Source organism: Tamandua tetradactyla, chromosome 7, assembly GCF_023851605.1.
Source record: "Tamandua tetradactyla isolate mTamTet1 chromosome 7, mTamTet1.pri, whole genome shotgun sequence".
Classification (NCBI taxonomy): Eukaryota; Metazoa; Chordata; class Mammalia; order Pilosa; family Myrmecophagidae; genus Tamandua; species Tamandua tetradactyla.
The window spans coordinates 63865464-63880930 of NC_135333.1; the positions used below are offsets into that span (position 1 = coordinate 63865464).

Below are 15467 nucleotides of genomic sequence, written 5' to 3' on the forward strand. Positions count from 1 at the left end.
TGTTCATATCAGCACAAATGCCGCTCTTCTAATTCCTTTCCATTAGAAAATCAAGCTGCTCTTGGAATGCATCAAAATAACCCTATCTAGGGTGGTGTGATGGTAGCTCAGTGGCAGAATTCTCGCCTGCCATGCCGGAGACCTGGGTTCATTTCTCGGTGCCTCCCCACGCAAAAGAAAAAAAAAACTAACTAAATAAAATAAAATAAAAATGTAACCAGATCTAAAATAATTTCACTCCCATGTTAGCCTGGTCCCAACCTGGAAACTAGGATTCCATCCCAGTAGTACTCTTTGCTGCATGCCTGAGTTGCTGATTTCATCTACAGCCTGTCGTTGATCATATGTTTGCTAATGTGTAATATTTCAACTCTTTTATTTGGCTCTTTGAATCTTTTTTTTTCTTATTTTTTATTTTAAGAACTTCCAACAAGCCAGAAAAGAAATCATTTTTCATTTTCAAAAATGAACACTGATAGAAAATTAGAGTTGGGAGAAATGTTACACTGTACAGAAATGAAGCCAATCCTAGAGAAACTAAGCCACAAAGCAAGACCACAGCATTTTTTTTTTCATGTCTAAGTACACCCGGCTGGTACAGTGAAGGACCACAGCATTCTTAGAAGTAGAATCATGGTACCCTAGCTTCTGGCACAAAGCTGTTTTTCACTACTAAGTGATTCCTTTGCTTTAATTTATAGGTTAGATATATTACTGAGCCCTTTGAATTATTTTGACACTGTTTTTCATTTGGATGTTTAATATAAAATAATGTGTGGGAAGGAAAGGAAGAGATAGTCATGGAAACATTTACTTTAAAAATATGAAGTAGACCAAGAATATATACACAGAGAAAACATTATTACAACACTGATGATGATGCAGGAGATCAGGACTCATCTCAGGTGATAGACTCATTTTACTTAGCATAATGGCCATGTTAAGGATTGTTGAGCAGCTCTCTCCTGTTGGTAGGTTTCCCTTGCTGTAGGAGAGACATAAGCATGGTCAATGGGGAGACTCTGAAAAGAGGTAGTATGATAAAGAGAAGATTCATGCTTATTTATTCACTTTTATTTCCAAAGGGGATTGAATATCTCTAAATGAAAGGCACACATACAATAAATTTAATATCAGGATTGCTTAAAGTAAGAGGAAGCAAATCAGGAAGGCTACCATACTATTGCGTGTTTATTTGTCTCTGAGCTTCCTGGCAACCAGAATAAAAAGGGAAACAAGTGATAAAGAAAAGTGGATGCCTACCAATTATCCACAATAAAAAAGAGACTTTCAGGGGCAGGCCACAGTGGCTCATGGGCAGGCCATGGTGGCTCAGCAGGCAGAGTTCTCACTTGCCATGCTGGAGACCCAGGTTCAATTCCTGGTGCCTGCCCATACAAAAAAAAAAGAGAGGGATTTTCTAGAAACTAAATTCCTTTTAAAAAAAATGTACACAAAAATCCTTCTCTTAGGGGCTATTGTATAACATAATGGATAGAGTCCTGGACAGTAGCTTTATACTAAATGCAGAAAATCTTCACAGGACTATTTGCTGTAACAAACTTGTATTGGACTCAATATTATTATAGCAAGGCCTAGTGGCTCTTTGATGAACAGCAATATACTTAGCATTTCTGGGCTTCAATTTCCCTTTCCATAAAATGATGTCATTACCTTTTAAATCAAGGATGAGGTGGGAAATTCTATTAAATTCATCTTTTTCTTTTTTTTTCCAAAATACACATGCCTTCCACATTAACCTGCCCCCAGCTGTCAAATATTTATTGTGAAAACAACTTTAAAAAATTATCAAGGGCAGTGCAATGGTGGCTCAATGGCAGAGCTTGATTCCTGTAGCCTGCCCATGCAAAAAAAAAAAAAAAAAAAACTATCAAAAAATAGTGAAGGTAATATAACACTTGAGTACTCTCCACTCAAAAGTAAACAAATGTTAGCATTTAATCATATGTCCTTTAGATCTTAAAAATTAAAAAAAGGAGTGAAGAATTACAGATAAAGTTCAAATTCCTGTATCAGTTAGGATGAGCTAGGCTATACTGCAATAACATACAATCCCACAACAAAGTGGCTTAAAACAACAAAGTGGCTTATTTCAATCATGCCTCATGTTCACTGTCAGTTGGAAACTCTGCTGTATGTTGTCTTCACTCCAGGACCCAGGCAGATGAAGCAGCAACCATCTAAAACATTGCTGGTCACTACAGCAGAAGGAAAAAGAACACCGTAAATTGGAAAATCTTCCACCTGGAAGTAATACAACCACTAACGTTTTATTTACCAAGGCAAATCATGTGGTCATGCTTAACTTCAGAAAAGGGAAAGTACAATCCTTTCAAGTGCCTGAAAGGAAAGCCAGATATATTCAACAACGGACCCAATAACTTCCACAGTCCCCTGTCTCCCAAGACCTATTTCCATCCCCTCTCAGAGGCAGCCACTATCATGAATCTGATACATATCTAGGCCCCATTTTTACTACTAATACAAGCATTCACACATTAATATATAGTATTTTTGTGTGTTTTATAGAATATTCATTAATGTGCCATACTTTTATAAAATCCTACATTTGTTTTTTTTTAACCAATATTTTGTTTTTAAGACTTATCTGTTGAATCATATAGATCTGGATCATCGTTTTTAAACCACTGTATTAAATTTCATACTATAACTTACTGTAATTTATTTGTCCATTCCCTTACAAATGACCAAAGTTTTTATAACTTTTTATCATTGCTAATAGTAATGTGTTATTAATATATGTGACTCCCTGGCAGTCTTTCTCAAGTCTTTCGAAACAAGCTCAAATGTTATAATGCAACCACTGTATGTACTGAATTAACTTCTCACCTGTGTATCTAGGATGATACCAATGATATACTATCCTTGAGAGAACTGAGAAATAGTCACTCAAATAGTTTTCTGTGTTCTGGGATTCAGATGAGGAACTCCCATTGAGAATATCTGGAATATCATCCAAAAGTGGATTTCGAAGTGATAGGATATAGACTTTTTTTTCTATACAACACACCAAATTGTTCTCCAAAATGGACCTTGTTACTTACAATTACATCAGATATGTATATGAGTCCTTGTTTTCAAAGATCTATATCACATCTATGTCAGATATTTTACTTTTGGCCAATCTGATAGGCATGAAATAGTATCTCGTTGTTTTTAAGTTGTATGTCCTTGATTACCAGTGAAGTGGAGGCTTTTCTCATATTCGGCCATTTGGGTTTCTTTTTTTGCTTCTTTTACATGGGCGGGCACCGGGAAACGAACCCAGATCTCCAGCATGACAGGCAAGAACCCCACCTGCTGAGCCGCTGTGGCCCATTTAGGTTTCTTTTTATGTGCACTAGCCATTCAATTTCTTTGCCCTTTTCTCTGTGGGATTGTTTCTATTTCTCCCATTGATTTATAGGAATTCTTTGTGTATTCTGGATCTAATGCTTTGTTTGTCACATATGTGGCCATCCCCCGATGATTCTAGCATATCTTCTACCTACTCATTTCTCCACCGCCACCACCACTAATGTCACATCAATCAATATTTGTGTGTCAATTGCAAGACTTGAGACATCTACATATCTAAACCTAGGCAAATTTTAAGCCAAGCTACAAAGAATTCTACTAAATATATAGGTGGGTGCACGGGTGGTTCAGTGGTAGACTGCTTGCCTTCCATGTGGGAGACCTGGGTTCACTTCCCGGACCATGTACCACCCCCCCCCAAAATATATATATATATATAAGTGTATTTTATATACATGTATCATGTCAATTTTCCTTCTATCTCAAAGTGACCCCTTCCCTGAACATATGATGTATTCTGAACTTGCTTAATTTGCAAGGAACTTTTGAATGGCCAGATCTAGACTAGGCTGTGTTTGGTTAAGCACAGTTATTGTTACCCAAATATCAGCAAGTGCAAATGCCCTCATCATAGAGGGTTTCTTTGACACAATGGGCAACAGAACTGTCTAAAATAAGCTGACCCAAGAGGGAAATACTAGTGGTCAATGAGAAGGAGGGGTAAGGGATATGGTATGTATGAGTTTCTTCTTTTTTCTTTTTATTTCATTTTCTGGAGTGATGCAAGTGTCATGGTGATGAATATACAACTATGTGGTGACATTGTGAGCCATTGATTGCACACCAAGTATGGAATGTTCATATGTTAAGAATGTTCCGTGTTTGTATGCTGCTTGGTTTTATCAATAAAAATTAAAAATAAAATAAAATAAGCTGACCCAGCCCTTTAAATGAGACTGGATTTGTGGACATATTCTAAAAAACCAATGTTGAGCTGTCAATGGTACTCTGTGCTTGTGAATTGGCAGTAGTGTCTTGAAAAGGGAACATTAGCTTAAAAGACATTCTATGTGCAAAAATGGTATGCTCCTTATAGGAGTAAGTGGACAGCCAAGTTTTTCTAAAAGCATAATTATTAAAATAGATTATGGGTGGACCATGGTGGCTCAGCAGGGAGAGTTCTCGCCTGCCATGCTGGAGACCCAGGTTTGATTCCCAGGGCCTGCCCATGCAAAAGAAAAAAAATAGACTACACATAGGGGTGGGTGTATTGGGATCATGAAGTTATTCATAGTATTTTTTCCTCTTCCTTTTCGCCACTCTCCAAATATTCTATAATATACTTATCCTGTATTGATAATTCAAAACTTATAATGGGAACCAAAGCTGAAATGTAACCCACCATGATTATGAGGATTCTCAGTCTCTCAAGTAGGTATTCACCTACAGTGGGGGTGCGGCGGGATGGAGTCAAAGGCAGAAAAATGTAAGGGTCTTTCCCATTTGTAAGCTTTTCAAAGTAAATTGGAAAATGCAAGAAAACTGCAAGCAGGCTTACCAAGGATGGGGAAGGCGGTGACCACATGCTGTGGCTGGAGAGAATAGAAAAAATAAACTGGTGACGGAGAAGTGTAAGCAAAGTTTAAGGGTGTCCTGGAATAGGAGGCTTTTATGCCTGGGGGAGTGAAGGAGCATACCAGGAGAATGGATGTAAAAACAACTCTAGTGTAAACCTTGGCTCTGCTGCTGACTCAAGTCTGACCATGGGCAAGCCACTCAGCCTCATCTGTGAAACGAGGGTGATGCATAGAGCTGCATGCAAAAGCACTGGGTAAATGCTGAAGTTCCCTATTCAGGTTTGCTATGATGAATGAGAAAAGGGCTCAGAGAAGTGCTGGCAAAAAGCCGAGGGAGAAAGGTTGGGAAGGGTGCCCATGACAGAGAAGAGTGCCAGAGCCATACAGCATGGACCCAAGCCATTCCTGCCCCTTCCTTGTTCATTGTGATAGACGTGGGGTGACATTTGTGTGGGAATCCTTGGGAGACAGCGATTTAAGGGAAACTCTTTGTACATGCACTGTACACATCTGAAGTCTGATAATCTTATTAAGTCTCTTTCTACAACACTGGATTGAGTGCTCACAAGCAAGGAGCACAAGAGCATCTAGAAAGATGCATTTTGATAGGTGGAAATGATACCAGGTGAGGAAGGATTTTTCCTGCCCCAACGTCCTCACCTTCTGTGAGCAAGGTGATGTCAGCAGAAATGTTTAAAGAAGAAACTGACCTGAGACTTGTGTCTCTAATTCAATCACTTGTATTCCCCAAGTCTCAGCTGACTTCAGGGACACACAACCACATGAGTGCATCTCCCTTCTTGAGGCTGTGGTCGCGTTTTGTAATTTTGATTTCCCCTAAAAGGTAACTGCACTCTGTCTTCCTCTGAACCACAGAGAAAAAAAAAAGGTCATGTAGAAGGAAGCATGTATAGAGGAAAGCATTGTTCCTCTCTTCCCCCATCCTGAGCCCTAGATCGTAGGGACTGTAAAAATGGTTGCAGTTCTCTTGGAGGAATGAAGTCCTCCAAAGAACTTCTAATTTTCAATGACCTACCCTTGGCTCTTGGCTCAGGAATACACAGTTTTGGGAAAGGCCTGTTAGGGCCTTTCTTCACTGCACTGTTGAAGTGGCTCTTATGAGCTCCTTTTTGCAGAAGTGGATACTGAGACATGGAGAGATTAGGTAAATGTCCCCAAGTCTGGAGTACTGCATAGTAAGGTTTTTTTGTTTTGTTTTTTAATTAATTAATTTTTTTATTTATGATACATAATCACATACGAACACAAACATTCTTATCATATGATCATTCCGTTCTTGTTATATAATCAACAACTCACACTACCATCACACAGTTGTATATTCATCATCATGATCGTTTCTTAGAACATCTGCATCAATTCAGAAAAAGCAATAAAAAGAAAACAGAAAAAAATTCATACATACCATACCCCTTACCCCTCCCCTTCACTGTACAGTAGGGTTTTTAATATTAGCTTTCGAACTGGCTTTCAAACAGGTAGGTTGGTGATTTCAAGGAAAGTGGGGAAGGTGGCATGAGTATCTATAAGGGTATGAGTACTGTGTGGGGGTGAATGTGTATCTAAGAGAGAGGTTGAAAAATAATATTCAATATAACATTATTTATGCTTGTAAAAAAAACCTATTGCTTTCATTTTACAAATTGTAGGAAGAAAATTTATAAAAATTTCCTTGGATGTTGGAGATATTCAAAGATTTGCCCTTTTTATATGGATTAAAAGTAAATAAATAACTAATGAGGGGATAAGGGGTAAAATAAATTGGGTGATGGGAATTCTAGTGGTCAATGAGAAGGAGGAGTGAGGGGTATGGCATGTGTGAGTTTTTTCTTTTTTCTTTTTTAATTTCTTTTTCTGGAGTGATGCAACGTTCTAAAAAATGATCATGGTGACAAACACACAACTATGTGATGATATTGTGAGTCATTGATTGTACACCACGTATGGAATGTAGGTGTGTGAAGAGTGTTCAATAAAAATAAAAAATAATAATAAAAAAAGATATGCACTTTTTAATGGGGAGAACATTCTGAGCAGGAAGAATGAGATGTTTAAATTCCATTTATGGAGGGGGTGGGGCCGGATTAAAGCCCCAGTTTAGCCTTTGGCAAGTCTCCACTGACCATCGATGCCTGCTCTGGCTCCCTGGTGTTGGAGTTTTGTGTTTAATGTAATTTTTGCAATGCAGTCATTCTCAACGTTTCGTCACGTGGGACTTCACTATTGCTCACAAACAACCATTATTTTTCTCCTATATTTAATAACAAGGGTAGGGGTGGGACATGATACAAAGAGAACAAGAATGCAGTATTTATATATAGCATAATCTTTGCACAGCATCATCTTAATTTTATTTAAAATTTTTGCAAATTTATAAAGTACAAATGAGAGGCTGTAAGCTGCTAGGGAGAGAGCGTGGATATGCAACCAGGACGGCTGAGCTGTGAAAACTGTTTCTGCCACACACTAGCTATGTGAACTCGGGTGAGTTGCCTAAACTTTCAGATCCCCAGTTCTTTATTGGCAAGATGGAGGGGATGGGGGAAGAATGACATTTATTTTAGGGAAGTCGTAGTAAATTAAGTGTAATGTAAGTAAAGCACTTGATACATAGCACTCATAAATGATTTTATCATGATTCTGAAGAGGAAGTATACTGGGCCAACTTCATGCGGGCATGACCTGTGCAACTGCACGAGGCTCTCCACACTTGGTCTAACACTCTGCTGTTGCTGTCTTGAAACTCTTAATAATTTTTTAACAAGGGGCCCCACATTTTTATTTCGCACTGAGCCCTATAAATTATGCAGCTGGTCCTGTGAAAACACACACACAGGGAAAAGATTGAAAAGCAATCAACGAAAATGTTAACTGCTCATCTGTGGGTAGTTTTTAAAGGGTGATTTTTATTTTCACCTTTATTCTTCCATGCATTCTACATTTTCTATGATGAGCATGCATTACTTTTATAATCGGGGGAAAATAAGCATATACATGTTAGTCTGTAAAACTGTTCTCTCCATTTTACAGATGCATGAGACCCAGGTAACAGATCGGAAATGACTCACCTAAGATCACGTAGCAATTGATAGCACATTATGACAAAGCTCAGGAAGTTGTACTTCCAGGTCTGTGCTGTACTCACTGAGTTACCCACATTTTTCTAACAAGCATCTCTTTGGGCCTCGGACTTGGATTGGGGAACCTACTGTGCAGAATAGATGTCCTCTCAGAAGCCTGGGATATCACCATGTGCTCTTCTGTGCAGACTCACTGCTACGGGAGGTCCAGGGGTAAAAGCCATGTCCCCTGCTCTCAAGGGGCTTACTGACTAATTAGTCAGGACATACATGTACATGACATAGTGAGGTAAGCAGTGTTAAGCAGACTCTAAATGCTGTAGGATCAACAGAGCAAGAGGTTGGTTGGCAGAGAAGCAACTGAGAGCCCTTGGCACAAAATCTTTTCACCAGGGCTGTTCACAAAGAAGAAATTGGGGATGCTGGAATTTTACTGCTTTTAATTTCTCCTTATCACCCTCTGCAAAGGTGTCCAAAGGTAAACATTGTGAAGGAGAAAGGTTATCAGTGCTTAGGATATTCCACAGTACACAGAAAGTATTGAGGTCTCCTTTGACAAAAGCCCACTGAGAAGGTTTTTTTATTCACCTTCACAGTAGCTCAGGTAGCAGCTCATCCCAACACTTTGATTTTTCCCTTCTATACTTTCTCGTCCCCTTCTATTTCTCTTGATGAATAGTTCAAATCTGAAACTTTTTTTGTCCTGTGGCCCATGGTGAAGATTCAATGCTTGATAAAATGTCCAAGCATTTTATCCCTGATTTACCTAATGTTTCCTCCTCTAAGCACCAAACTTTTAATTTAAGGACTTTTCAGAAGCACAGTGAATCTTCTAAACTAATATCTTTAATGGATCTCAAGGCTGCTGCTAGAGAACAAGGGATACACTCAGGAGGGTTGAACAGTCAGGCTTATGCTTATAATATTAATGTCAGCTCCATTTATGGTGATTCACACTCTGTGTTGGACAGGGAATTGACTTTACACCCATGATCTGAATTAATTCAATCCTCTACAATAGTCTTTATAAATTAGACACCATTATCCCCATCTCTACAGGAAGGAGCAGGCTCAGAGAGGTGAAGTAACTTGCTCAAGCAAACAGTTAGTAAATAGCAGGACCAAGAGTCAAAACGAAATCTGTTTCCTTAGTTGATAGTGAGTTATAAACAGTAACAACCTGTTCAGCTCCACTACACAGGTAGCAAAAATGGTGTGTGTGTGTGATGTCCTACTGTAGATTGCACTGGCGTTTGGGGGTGGGGGTGGGGTGGGGTGTTAAGTAGTAGCACACGGAGAAAAGAGAAAGCATTGGAAAGCAGAAATCTTGAATTGAACTCTGGCTCCACGACCTGCTAGCTGTGTGGGCTTGGGTGGGTCACTGTGTGTTTTAGTTTCTCGGCTGCTGAAACAAGCACCATAACATGGGTTGACTTACACAACGGAAATGTACTGGCTCATGGTTTCAGAAACTAGAAGACTTGCTTCCTCTCGGGTTGATACCTTCTGGTTAGCCTTTTGTGGGAGACGTGATTCAATCCCCAACAGTTTGGTTTTAGTTTGCTCGTCTGTAAATTGCGACTGGGTTGTTAGAAGCATCAGACGAACTAAAATATGTACAAAAATAGGAGATTATAAGCAAGTGTTTACATGTTAGTTGTTAGACACGCACGTTCACCTGGACACATCTGTGTGATTAACGGGGTAACCAGGAAACTTAGCCTCTAATTCCTCCTTCACCACTAAGCTGTTTCTGTCATCTGCAAGATGAAGTGGTTGGACTGGTACCTCCATCTGTGAGGGCTTTTTGAGTCTCTGAGCTCTGGTTTCCAGATTCTATTGAGAACTCCCCTGCTGAGCCTCCTGTCTCCCCGTCCCCGGCCCCGCCCCCTCCCGGAGCCCTCTGTACGGCCTCTCCTCTCCTTCCACACCTTTCACCCACTCCCCCAGGTGCCTTCTGGCCTTTTTCCTCCCTGCCCCACCTAGAGTCCCTGACCTCTTCGGGAAATGATGCAAGAGTGACCCCCAGACTCTCTACTAAGAATACTTTGTCAGTAAAAAGGCCCCGGGACCACCATCCCATTTCCTGCTGGCGTAAGTGACCAAGGTTTGATTGTGCGTTTAAAATCTTCTTCTTTTTAAAATGTTACTTCAAACATGCATGGGTGGTTCGGTGGTAGAATGCTCGCCTTCCAGGCGGGACACTCAGGTTCCATTTCCAGACCAATGCACCACCGCCACCAACAAAAGAATCTGCACTAAGGATCTTAAAAAAAATGTTGCTTTAAAAAGTCACACAACTTTGTGTAACGTGTGGCTGTGTGACTTATGACATACCCTAGGGCCCTTAGAAGTTTATAAACCATGCCATCCGCCCAGAATTCCAGTGGTTCCCAAGAGGTGCTTTAAGGGCTGGTTTAGAAAATAGAGGGAGGGGCAGGGGACAGAGGTGGGTATAACACCAGGATCCCAGCAGCATAACTTCAGTCTTTCTGTGAGCAATTTTTACATAAGATTTCATTTGAGACCAGAGTTTTCCTGCTTTTAAAAAGTGTTGAAACCACTGATTTCTCTCTCTGTCCTACTGCTAAGAAGAGATCAGCTATTACCCACTCCCTCCCTCACTGCCACCAGGTACCTTTTGGCTTCATCAATGTGAGGGAGGCTCTGGTATTAATCATTCATTGAACAGTGAGTCACTGTTAAAATCCCCCTACCCTGAATGTGAAAGAACAAGGGGAATTTTACTTACCACAACCAAGAGCGTCCCCAGGCCTCATGGGGCCTTCCCACAAGAGCTGTATGCCTGATGAGCTTGTATCAAGAGAAGAGTGGCCAAAATGGAAGTGTTAGAGATGTAAAGACCATTGCCAAGCAATGTTTTTAATATAATTTTGGTATAGAGTTCCACTGTGCAATAGGGTTGCTACTAGCCATTTAAATGTAATTTACTAAAGGTAAATAAAATTAAAAATTAAGAACCTCAGTTCCACTAGTTACATTTCATATGCTCAATTGATACCCACATTTCATATGCTCAAGTGATACCCACGTGTGGCTAATGCTACTATATCGGACAGCGAAAATATAGAACATTTCCATCATTCCAGAAAGTTCTATTGGGCAGTGCTGATCCAGAGTCACCCAATCTAATTCTTAGTTATCCATTTGGCCAGCCTGGACCCCTCACCAGTCCTGGCAGTGTACAGTTCAGTCCACAGATGCCCAGAAAGCTTCCTCTTCCCGTCCATCCTGGCTCCAGGATTCCTGGGGCAGTGAGCTTAGAACTGACCAAGTTAACATGTAATGCACATAAAAGAGTTTGTAAGCATGTTCTGAAGTTGTGTTTATTTTCCTTCTGTAGCTTGTAGTGTGCTACCCTGCCTAGTCTTCACTAGCAGAGGTTAGAGACCGAGGTAATTTTCCCTAAGACAAAATTCTAATTCTAGAAATATTCCCTTAGGGAGGGTTTTATTGGTAAAATTAAATTAAAGGTAGTGGATTCTTTCTGCTCTATTTGAATAAAGAACGTGTGTCCAATTCCTTCTTCTTTACATACTAAAATTCAGGCATGAATGTGAACTCTCATACTGACAGAGAAAGTGTTTAATAAAAACACACATGAGAAGCAGAATTTCAGAGCTGGAGGGATTTTAGGAATCACCTAATTTGACACCTTCACTTTTTGCAGGGGGGGACCTAAGACCTAGAGAGGTTAAGCGATTTGCCTAAGGGCACACACCAGGCACACAGTGGAACCCAGGTCACCTGGCTCTTTCTCACCCAGGGCTTCTCCCACTCCTCAACGTTAACGTATCGTCTTACTGCTGGCTTCTTTGGTGGTCTACAACTCTTCGCTCTTGGGGGTGGGGACTTGGGGGGTTAGAAACCCTAGGGTTTCATTGTGACCCCGGTTCCATGACCAGTTTCTGAAGGGCTCTGACTATTTATTTACACAACATCTTTAAGTTCAAGTGTGTTTTCAAAAACATCCTTCCCGGGCAGGTCACGGTGACCCAGCAGGCAGAGTTTTCACCTGCCATGCTGGAGACCCAGGTTCAATTCCCGGTGCCTGCCCATGTAAAAGAAAAAAAAGAAACCGAAACAAAAACATCCTTCCTAAGAGATGGTTTCCCTAAAAATGTCCCTTGTTCTTCACACCACAAATATCAACTTAGCGGTAAAAAACAATGGAAATCTTTCCCATCTAGATTTAACACCCTCTGTGTAGAAATGGTTTCAGTACCCACAGCCAAAGGTCAGAAGCACCCTTCACAGAGCTCAACTGTCCAGACATGTGTTTCCCGAAGGCCTGTGTTTCATTCCTTTGTGTCTCACAGTGCTTAACATCTCACCCATGCAGTAGAGGCTCAGCTGTTACCCACCCCACAAGAGGGAATGGGGCTTGAAAGACATGGTCTGGAAGATCGGATGATACGGTTGTGATCATTAGAACTCAGATTCTCTTTCTACTTATAACCCAGAGCAGGAGTCAACAGACTCTGACCTGTGGGGCCAAATCTGGCCCATCATCCGTTGTTGTAAATAAAGCTTTACTGGAACACAGCCACACTCCTTCATTTACTTATTGTCCCTGGCTGGTTTCATGCTGCAATGAGTTGAGCAGTTGCTACAAGGTCCACAGAGGCTGAAATGTTTGCTGTCCAGCCCTTCACAGAAAAAGTTGACTGACCCTTGGTCTACAGTCACAGTGTGACCAGGTAGATAAGCCACTTTCCAGCTCCTGCTTGCTGTTTACTTCAAGTGATGCTTCAAAGTGGGGAAATAGGGCAGGCCACGTGGCTCAGCAGGCAGAGTTCTCGCCTGCCATGCTGGAGACCTGGATTTGATTTCCAGTGCCCACCCGTGCAAAAAAAAATTTTTTTTAAGTTTAAATCCATATCCAGAAAGATTTTGCCAAACCAAAGCCATTATTATAATCAATTACAGTTGTTTCCTTTTAAAAGCACTGTATTGTTATTAGGGATTCTTTTTTTCAGGTGCTTTTCTTATTTTGATTTTCCCTCTTTTCAGCCAGATACATCCATGTTATCTAAGGGAGGATTGAGATGGTCACAAGAGGAATGCAAAGAGAAATAAATAGCTAATAATTTGTTTCTGACATACAAAATAAGGCTTTTCAGCAAGACAATATTCTAGATAGTAAGTCTTTGCTGAGAAAGAGGACTTTCTAAATTCCTTTAATTCTCCTTTGAATTATTATCCTGGAGTTCCACATGAGGTGGACCCCAAACAAACAGGAAAAGAAAGAAGAAAAAATCCACCTCCTCTGACCCTGGCTTATGGTAGTTACTGCAGAAGTAAAGCAGAGAAAAAGACATGTACTCAGACCTGTGTCCCAATCTCTTTCCTCCGAGCCAGAATTGTGGATAAGGGCATGGACTCTGAATCCAGATTGCTTGGGCTCAAATCTCCCTTCACCCTTGGGCTTCTGTTTCTCATCCGTAAACAGAAGAGTTGTATCTACACTCAGAATTGTTATAAGGGTTAAATAAACGAGTGTGTGTTCGGGTGCTCAGTGCCCGTCAGGTCATGGTGTTACACGGGTGGATGTTACTGGGAGATGGAGGGAAGGAACGCTGAGCAGAGTGGGCTCCATATCTCACTCCCATTTTGGAGCTTGCAAGGAGATCACCCCAAGGCTGCCCCTCCACTAACCTGGAGCAGTCACTGCAGAGCAAACTCTGCCAGGCGTGGGGCTGGGTCTGCCTTTTTCTAGCCACTATCACATGTGTGTGGGGGGGAAGAGGAGCGCTAACAGCATCTGGTAGGAGAGTTTCCAGGGGTCATCTTCGAAGTGGCTCCACATGAGCGTTATAAGGTCTCACGGGCCACACCCTCGAGAGAGCTGAGAGAGGGTATAGCAGAAATTAACAGGGAGCATCCATGAACCTGTCCTCATGCCTCAGGCATTAGGTAAGCCACACACCTTCCTCATGCACCTAGGTGGGGTAGAAATCAGTCAGATGTAGCACTGTATCTAAACTCTACTGAGTGCTTCCCATTTAAATTATTAGATGAGACTAACTACCATATAGTCCTCAACCAGAATTCAACTCTCCAGCATGCCACTTTCCAGCAGGGCAGAGACTTACAAAGTCATTAGATCATTTAATAGAAATAAAGAAATTACCTCTCTTTCTCTCTCTCTCTTTTTCATAGGTTGGTAAGAGTACATTTATAAATCTTCTACTCCTTTTTTCCCCCTATCTCTTTAAATTCTGACCTGGATTATTCCCCAGCCCTTCCCTCCCCTCATACACACTCAAACACACCCACCCACATACACACACACACACACACACACACATAATCATGTGTCTAAAACTAGATTCAGGAACAAGCCAGAAGAGTTTTAGGCTCTAAGGTAAACAGGAGAAAGAAAAACTTCCCCAAAAAACACTCACTGCTGGTAGTTTTATTTTAACACAGAGAAAATGGCTACTTGCATTAACAAGGTTCAAAGGTACTTTTTCTTCCACCCTCCCTGACTAATCAAGGGAGAAGTTGAGGGTAGCAACCAACTCGTCAACAAAAAATGTAGCATTTACTCACTTTAATAAGGCTTGTGCTTTGGAGCCTATTAGGTAAACTATATACATTTTAACTTTCAGGGATAGAAGGAGAGGAAAAGAACAGAAGCCCCTTAAGCCTCAGTCCTGGGAATGTGCTGGAGGCCATCCCATCTTTGGGAAGTGGGAACCCCACTTAGCAACAGTAACTGAAGAACAGTAAGTGAAGTCAGACAGTGTCCTCAGGCTGTTTTTCGATTTCCTCGATAAAGGAGGGGTTTTTTGCCAATAGAGAAGCTACCAGCTCCAAGCAGGCTGGGTGACCTCAATTGGCTCCAGCGGGATCTTGGAGCCCGGGGAGAAAACGATGCTGTCACAATCAACACAGATAGCCACTTCTCAACACACCACATGCCACCCCCTGGAGCGCACACATGTGCACACACACAGGCTTGCACTTGTATGAGTGTGTCCGCTTCCCCCAGGGGCCCAGGCCAAGACGGGCATCCCACATCAGATGGATGAATAGCAGGTCTGTCCTGCCAGCTGTGTGCTCTCTCCCACCCAAAGAAAGGGCAGAAACTCAGACTGCAAAGCCTGGCGTAGCCCACGCAGTCTGCTACCAGCGCCTGGGGCGTGTGGAGAGAGATTAGAGGGCAGCAGGATGGAATCAGAGAGAGAAGTCATCGACCTCCAAGTAAGTTCTTATTGAGGAGAGGGAAACTGGAAGCGGAGTGGAAGCTGGGGGAAGCAAGGATTAATACTTGGGTGTCTGGATATTCTCTCCCCTCTCCCCATCCCTGTTCTCTTTCTCATTCATCCCCCTTTCTTCAAATGCTCCCTCCGCCACCTTACCCGTGCTATGCCTCTTTATTCTCTTTCTCTCTGTTTCCCTGTCTGCGTCTTCACTAGTTTTG

General features: G+C 41.5%; 1 protein-coding gene and 1 long non-coding RNA gene across 3 annotated transcripts in view; one reads left to right on the forward strand and one right to left on the reverse strand.

Moving 5' to 3' along the window:
• Nucleotides 1-345: 345 nt before the first annotated feature.
• LOC143691331 (uncharacterized) overlaps nt 346-15467 on the reverse strand; it is a 35077-nt gene continuing 19955 nt past the window's right edge. Inside the window, exons 2-4 of the long non-coding RNA XR_013179471.1 lie at nt 9456-9624; nt 2124-2219; nt 346-985 (exon numbers count right to left, since the gene is read on the reverse strand). This is a non-coding gene — a long non-coding RNA (uncharacterized LOC143691331). The remainder of the gene's footprint in view (nt 986-2123; nt 2220-9455; nt 9625-15467) is intronic.
• NINJ2 (ninjurin 2) overlaps nt 15101-15467 on the forward strand; it is a 113911-nt gene continuing 113544 nt past the window's right edge. Inside the window, exon 1 of one of the 2 annotated variants that reach the window (XM_077169644.1) lies at nt 15101-15247. In XM_077169644.1, the coding sequence (XP_077025759.1) occupies nt 15215-15247 (33 nt within the window). In that variant the 5' untranslated portion in view covers nt 15101-15214. The remainder of the gene's footprint in view (nt 15248-15467) is intronic. The other variant, XM_077169645.1, reaches the window with a different exon arrangement.